The sequence below is a fragment of the Sinocyclocheilus rhinocerous genome, unplaced genomic scaffold (genome assembly GCF_001515625.1).
Source record: "Sinocyclocheilus rhinocerous isolate Xijiao unplaced genomic scaffold, SAMN03320098_v1.1 scaffold753, whole genome shotgun sequence".
NCBI classification, from domain to species: domain Eukaryota; kingdom Metazoa; phylum Chordata; class Actinopteri; order Cypriniformes; family Cyprinidae; genus Sinocyclocheilus; species Sinocyclocheilus rhinocerous.
Window position 1 is genome coordinate 31,656 of NW_015655991.1, and position 8,356 is coordinate 40,011.

Consider the following 8,356-nt stretch of genomic DNA (forward strand, 5'->3'; position numbering starts at 1 on the left):
CAATCATGGCCTCCTAATAATCCGCATCCATTGAATTGGCTCTATCACTCTCTCTCCTCTCCACCTGTAGCTGGTGTGTGGTGAGCGCACTGGCGCCGTTGTGCTGTGGCTGCCGCCGCATCTTCCAAGTGGATGCTGCACACTGGTGGTGGTTTGAGGAGAGACCCCCCCACATGCTTGTAAAGCGCTTTGGGTGTACGGCAATACACAAAATAGCGCTATATAAATGCCTCATTCATTCATTCATTCATTCATTCAATTCTGATTGGAAACGGAGATGGAGGAGCCCTCTCCTCTCTAACCTCTGACAGTTCATGGAATGCAGTTTCACACTTGGCTACAAATTATTGAGATAAGTCTGAAGCAATGCTCTCCTTATGCAACTCCTGTCTTGGGGAATTATTGTTATTGACCTTTTCATGGGACAAAACCAGGACATCTATCTTCCCTTTTACCTCTATCACCAAAAGGGGATCTGAAGCCTACAGTAAGTACATTGTTGAGTCTCTAAATTTCTCACATATTTTAAAAATAAAACAAAGTAAAACAAAACTAAAAACTATAAACTTTATTGAAATCTAAATTTAATTAAAATGAATAAAACAGATTTAATAAAATATATTTCATATTCTTTTGTGGATTGGCTAATATTTCATTCATTGTTTAAATCATTTACTGTTAATCTCTTTAACATTCTTCTGCCGGGAAACTATGTTTAATTCAGAATTCATATTTAGAAATTCAATTTCAAAAGTGTCTTATTTTGTGTTCCACAAAAGTATTGAAGAAAGTCAAATGGGTGTGTAACAACATTAGAATAAAAAAAAAAAAGATTGCATAATTGTCAGAACTTTTCCTTTACATTTGGCATTTGATACAGATTAAGCACCTGCTATTTATCACAATTATTCCCACGAAATACAAAAAATGCAGTAGTTAATTAAATCCATTGTAATATAGCAAAATAGGTTGCATTCTATTTGTTTGACCTTGTTTGTATTTCCTTGCATTTGCTTGAGTACGTGCAATAGGTGAAAGGACTGTGATTACTGCGATGCCGCACACATCCGCTTTATACTCATATAATTAGCCTGGTGAGAGGAAACAAACCCCGCCTTTGAATAGGCTACCGGTAACCATTGTCGAGTTTATAAAAATTCCTAATCCGAATAACCCTGGCAGTCCATGACGAGATTTTCCGAGCACACCATCTGCTGTTTGTGATTTGCAGCGGCACCAGACTGAATAAAGTGCGCGCACTAGTTTATTCCCGCGTATCCAGCGCGCTCCATATACTCTCGCGCTGGCGGATGAATTCGTGCTGTGCGTGCTGCGGCTCTTGTCACTCATTCGCTGTGCTGCTCGGAGCGCATTCAGTGTCAACGGCTAAGGACCAATTCATGATATTACAGCAACCTGAAACAGGGGCAAAGCATCGTAGTCGTTTAGATAATAACTGAACCAACTCTACCTATTCTACACGGAGCATACCTTTGGAAGAGATTGCAATGCTTCAGATAAGGGATCTCATTTGGACATTGCTTTTCTTTGGTTATGCAGGTAAGATGCACTTGTATCAGTTGCACTGTGTTACTGTATCCGTTCGCATCCTTGTTTGTCCTGGCGCGTTGGCTTCACAGCACAGAAGCAGCTACAGCGCGCTTGAGGATGAGGATGCGAGTTCGAGCTGGTTCATTCAGTGATAGAGCTTTACAAACTGCCTCGGTTTATATCTAGCCGTCCTTTTCATTAAAACAAACTCTGTTATTTTCAACCCTGCCAAATTGGCACACGTTGCCAAACTGGCTCCAGTTAGGTGGGATATGAAGTCTCGCATCCCTGTGTAAAAACAAACCGTACATTTATGAGTGATTCTTGAAATTTTAAGAGCGCGAAATCGCGTTGTTTATGGTTGTGTGGACATAACTGCGTATTGGCTCCTTTGAGATTTGTGTTGGGAGACAAGAAAAACAACCATCTGGTGTGTTGTGTAAAACAACACGGCCAGCTAAGCCGTCACAATAACCAGCCCCAAAGTTTATTGTGGGGTGTTTCGTTTATTGTGTGTGTTCTCATCCTTGTGTTCATATTCGGGATGGTCACGGCGGTGCTGAAGCGCAGCTGGGAGCGCTCGTGTTGAACGACTGGAACATCTCTGCATTACCCTTGAATTAGTTTATCCTTGTGACTGTTTGAGTAGCAATAGTTCAACGAGAAATGAAAAATAACCTCATTTATTCACCTTTATTTTATTTTATTTTACTTACTTTCTTTAAGAAGGAGATGTTGTCAGAGTGATAGACACTATTCACTCTCGTTGTATGGAAAGAGATGCAATGGAAGTGAACGGTGACGAAAGGCTGTCTGTCTCTAACCTTTTGCCTCTCCTTTTGAGTCCCACAAAAGTAAGGTTAAGAACAACACGTATGTGCGTATATGGCTGAACTGTCTTTTTAAAGACCGAAGTTACCCTTCTCATGCATGTATAACGAATATCCAGGCTGTTTATAAGCAGATCAGGCAGCCAATTAAAAAACTAAGCAAAAGTGTGATTTATGAGGGCGATGCGTAGGCTATATAAGAATGATAAATGGAACTGTTCCAAAAATGTTTCGTGTGATTATTGAAATGATTCGAATGCATGGTTGATCATTTCCAGCCAATCAGAGAGTAAGGCTTGGGCGGAAATGAATTATATTCTGTCACCCCCTCTCGCCCTCCCCCTCCCATCCTCCCCCACCTCTTTCTCGTGGCAAAACAGAAGCTTTACATTGCCAACGCATTAACATTATATACATGCATATTTGCAAACATATACACAGCATTTAAAGGTGTCTAGGATAAAAATGTGTTAACAGGTTTTTGTTAATAGGTTTTCAATGAGATCAACATATTGTATACACACAACTGCAGTGGTTTAGACAAATATGTAATATAGATATTACTATGTATATATATGTATGCATTTGTGTATGTGTTTATATATGTACTGTATGCACATTATGGATATATACTGGACTCAGACTGTATATTATATTTACACACAAGTGCTTGGTGAAATGGAGTGGTGTTGTAAAGTAATAGCTGTTAGTGGTTCTAATCTGTATGTGTGATGCAGAGGGATGATGTTATTTTCCAGTCGGTGGTCCTGTCCCACTGGTTGCCCTTTTGTCGTGGCAGGACTTCACTAACCTTGCAGCTGGTGTGAGCAGGTTTGAGGTTCCTCCTAGCAGGTGTGGGAGTTTTTGTCCTGGTGTGTTTGGCAGGTTATAGAAGGCGTCCTTAATTTGTGTGTAATTAGGGCAGGATGTTAAAAAGTGCACTTGTGTGAGTTCGTAAATGTGTCCTATTTAAAGAATGATGGAGTTTGTGAATTTATCATTAATGTCTAGTGTGTTTGCTTTTATTCACTAAAGTTATTGTTCGATGAAATCTTTGGAAGTTTATGTTATCTTCATCCAATCAAAGTATTTTCGGGAGTTATGTATGACCTTATATGGATAGGAAAAAAATATATTTTTTGATTATTAGGTGTAAGTAAGATGTGCTTATGTGTAATGTCTAGCTGTCTAATGTCTAGGGGCAGTTTCAGTTTCTCACCTGAGCATCAGCACAGTGTAGATGTGTAAAAGAGGAAGTACATGAAGTACACCTATTTGAGAGATAAAAAGACAGAGAGTGAAGCCTTGAAATAATATTAACAGTTTTAGAGCATGTGGGGGTTAAAACAATGCTTTTGAGGTGTAACGGTACAGAGCACCTGCATTTTAATTCTCTTTTGCGCTCTCTCTCACCACCACTCCTTATCTCTATATATCACTAAAGTGATTGTTATAGTGTAGAGGCACATACTGCTGTATGGTGCTGACATGTTGATGTTGACAGAGAGCTGTTTGTGTGTGCTGAATACAGATAAATAGCCATATCCCCACATCACAAATGTAACTGCTTTTCTTAGCATTATTGTTATTTTTATATATTGTTATATATTAGCATGGTAACTGTAACGGTAAAAAAGTGAGGTGTTTTTGTGGTGTTTGAATTTAACTATAATTTAGTGCTTTTATGTGCAGTCATTCAATATTTTTAAATTGATTAAAAATGTTAGAATTGTAACATTTTCTTATATTTGAACTTTACATTTAATAACAAGCTCAGTATTTCAGGTGCAGTTTACCATTATAAGTGCTTTTGTTTGTTGTGCTTTTGTTGTTGTACAATTAAATCAACAGATTTTGACTTATGACACTATGACACTATGACTTATGGCACATAAATAAATGACAGGCTCTTTCCTGTTATTTATTTATTTTTATTCCCAGAGAATGTATGCCTCCTGAATAGTTATGTGTTATAATAGAATGAATTTATCACAACTTTAATGTCTCATTAAAATTAACCAGATATTTTATCTCTACTGGTAAAGGGTCCACCTCTGAACCGTTCCTCTCAGAAAAAAAGATTCAGAGTCCTTACAGTAAACTGTAACCAACAGAGCACTCAGTATTCTGGGAAGTTTGTGTGCATTGGGAATCATATTTTTTTCAAATAAAGCCAAGGTAACATACAGCACACAGTGAAAATGACATGAATATGACAGTGGGCAAATGCATAAAGGTCAGCATAATTTGAAATCACGAGATGCCGATATTTGAAAAATGCCAAATATTGGCCGATATCGGCCTTGGCGATATATCGGTCGACCACTAATTATTACAGAGTGAATTTTATAATGGTATTGCTTTACTAAGACTGATGCCAATAAAAACATAAGTGTCAGATCAGAGCTGAAAGGAATTGTGATCTGGTAGAGAGATTTGCCCCCATGCTGTAGGATTGCTGGATGGTTCACCAGATAAAAACATTTTAATGCTTTCATGCTGTACTGTTCACACTGGGACTCCTTGTAAAAATGTATTAATTTTATTTTGTGCAAGCTGACTGAAATCCAATCGTCCCAAATGTTCTCCAGTTGTTTTCCATTTTGTGATGTTTGATAAAGATGGGTCGTCTATGCATGGTAATCACTCTCTGAAAGGGGGCTCAGACTGATTTGCATTGTGTAAGCTCTCAAGGCGTCCTGTAGAGTGTTGGAGGGGGAAAAAAGGAGGGAAATGGGTTTGGTTTTGTCATGCTGAAAAGCCACCCCCTGATCCCTGCAACCCATCTCTGAAAGGATTTCTCCTAATTCAAGTAGAAGGGCCTCCTAAAGTCGCAGGCCGAGTGGCAACTTCGAGAAGTGTAAACATTGTCTTACACCCCCCACATTTAAACCAGAAACACAACTCTCTGCCTCTCTTCCTCTTTGCCTTGCTGTCTCGTAGAAAGTTAAAATGTGTAATTTCTGGCACCAAACAGAATTGGAAAAAATAATGACTGTTTTCAGACAACTTACAAACACTCTGCCCACTTGCTACTGCTCAAACAAATAATGCTTCAAACTCAACCCATTGGTTGATTCAATCAGTACATTTACATGCACAGTTCTAATCAAGGTCTTTGGTTTTTTTAGACTTGATGCAATTTTCAGTGTACATCTTTGAAGCACTACATACAGAAGTAAAGTGCTCAGAACTGAGCAAAGATGACAGATTTCAAATCGCATACTTCCAGGGAAGCCTGGGTTAGCCGAGAAACTGCCATTGAGATGAATGGGAATGCTAATGTATGGCTTTCTCCAAGTATTATAGACCTCTGACTCAAACAAAAAGATTGCAGTTCCCATTGGTGTCTACAGGGGCACATAAATTACACCCTTCACCTTTAAGGTGCAGCTTGAAAGTCCCTTAATCCCATTGAATGACTCATCTGTTATGTTGTAATGTGTAGCAATGGTTGTGACATCATCCAACAGTTACTAGGTTATAATAATATAGACTACTGTGTTTGAATGTATCACTGTTGATTCCGCTACATCATGCATTCATTTTGATATTTGTATTATAATAATGCATTTTGCTAAATTTTAAACATGTTCTTCTAGTTACTCTGTAGGCTTTTGTGATGGTAATAACATTCAGATGCAGTCCAGAGACGTCCGTTTTCAAGATTCAACTTTATTGTACCCCACAAGGAATTTGGAGTAGATTTCCTGCTTAAACCACCAAAAACAAAGTCTGCGCATACTTTGAGTTCCTTTCCACACTGTGTTCAAACAAGAGCAACCCAAGGCATTTTCACAAGGTTACTGTTTCCCTCCAAATGTGGCAAGCGGAATAATTATAGGACTATTCTCACAGCTTTATCCATTCAAAGTCAACCATTTTAGTGAATGTCACGATGAGATGAGATAACAGTGTCGTGCTAATTTTGTCATGCCAAATGACTGCCAAAAGCAGAGTTTCAAAAGGTAATATGTGATGGCAACCTGTCTTAATCGGTTTGATTTTAGCAGTTTAGCAGCTCAAAATATTACCTGATTGTGGCATAATAGCTTGTATGTGATCATATTACATTTCTGCAGTTTCTTTCCTTTGCCAGAACTGTGATCATGCAGAAGCAAAGAACACGCTGGTACCATGGTGTGGTGAGATGTAATACTGTAAAGCACCAGCACATTGAAATTAGATCAAAACCTTGACATTAAATTGAATTGAACTGTGTTTTATGTTATGCCGCTTTTCAGTCCTCTATACACTCCCTTTCAACAGTTTGGGGTCAGTAAGTTTTTGTTTTTTGAAAGAAATTAAATTCTTTCATTCAGCAAGGACATCAAATTGATGAAAAGTTACAGTGTAAAGACATTATGAAAGAATCATGAAAAATATTCTTGAAAAGAATCAGTTGCATCACAGTTTCCACAAAAATAGGAAGCAGCACAAATGTTTTTTTTAACATGAATAATAATAAGAAATATTTCTTGAGAACCAAATAAGCAAAGTAGATTTCTGAATGATTATATAACACTGAACAGTGGAGAAATGGCTGCTGAAAATTCAGCTTTGCCATCACAGGAAAAAAAATGACATTTCAAAATATATTAAAATGCAACATCATTTTGAATTGTAATACTATTTCACATTATTTCTGTTTTTGCTGTATTTTTAATAGATTTCCAAAAACAACACTTAAAAAGTCTATGCAGTAAAATCCTACTTTTTCTTAAATCAACTGCTGAATGCTACAACTAAAGAATTCAAGTGTTCTTAGAGAGCTGTAGGATTTTTACGTTTGGAAGCTCAAACTGAATGTTCTTTTCCAGTTTGACTGGAAAAGACTATGCCTCAAAGATTTATCTAAATCATAACATTTAACCAATGTTAATAATGAAATGCTTGCCTGTGGAAGGCCCAGTCCTTTTAGTTGGAGCCTGTGAGTTCATGTTCAAAAAGAACATTCTGGAATTCCTGCAAGCACTGGCCTAAATTTGAAGAATAATAACCTGAGAAGAGACAAAAGAGTGAGTGCAGGGGAGTTGGAGGGCCAAAGTACAAGAGCAAATACAAAGACAGTAGCTTTGAATTAGAAGCATGGCTTAAAGTAAAAAAAAAAAAAAGCAGTGTGATATGAATATTTTTAGCACATTTCTGTCTTAATTTTCTTTTGAGATCTAAAATTATCTTTCAGCAGTCTATCTCGCTGTGTTTCCTGTCTGGTTGAGTGCTTTTAGTTTGGACAAGACTGCTTGTATGTCTCCCACTGCTTATCCAACGCAGTATTACATCTGATTCTGCCACAGGCGTGCTGATGTAATCAGATCAGACAAATCTGATTCTAATTTAAACTGCAGAGATTTCACAGCCTTCAGGCGTGTGTTTTACTCACAGACAACCATTCATTGCAAATGTTGACGGCATCGTAGTATTGCTGCGACCACTCTCATTACTGACCGATGCTCTCCAACTCTAAACACTGCTCTACACATCTGCATCTTTTCTCTCATAGTCATCAACACCAAGAAAAGTCATGGCATAACTGATGAATCCACATGGAAAAGAGCATTCTGGTCTCCTGGGTATTTTGCAATGAAGTATCATATTTCAAGCACACCTATTTACTGCCAAGATGCTTTTTTGAGAGTTGTGGTCAGTTTGTTGGCCAGCTTGATCCGTTGCATTGTAGCATGCCAGTTTTCGCGAGAGGGGATGCATCTGTTTTCTCTGTCGAAAACCTCTGTGTGTTTTGACTGAATTCTCAAAGTTTTACTTTTAATGCCTGTATTAGGGATGTTCATTTCGGTTGTTTTTCCTAACTGACAACCGACGCTCGTTAAGCGATTATTAACCGTTAACCGACAAGATTATTTTAAATTCAAATAAATAGAAAGGATACGTGTCTGTGACCCATGACCCATTAAAAAAATTTGTTTCCCGGGGATTAATTTTACATTTTAAAAAAGCTGCAAACAACACAACAT

At 37.9% G+C, this 8,356-nt stretch overlaps 1 protein-coding gene across 1 annotated transcript in view; it reads left to right on the top strand.

Annotated features, from left to right (window-relative positions):
- Positions 1 to 1,341: 1,341 nt before the first annotated feature.
- LOC107718990 (neural cell adhesion molecule 1-like) overlaps positions 1,342 to 8,356 on the top strand; it is a 242,820-nt gene continuing 235,805 nt past the window's right edge. The window contains exon 1 of the mRNA XM_016526273.1: positions 1,342 to 1,560. Within this exon, the coding sequence (XP_016381759.1) occupies positions 1,509 to 1,560 (52 nt within the window). The 5' untranslated portion in view covers positions 1,342 to 1,508. The remainder of the gene's footprint in view (positions 1,561 to 8,356) is intronic.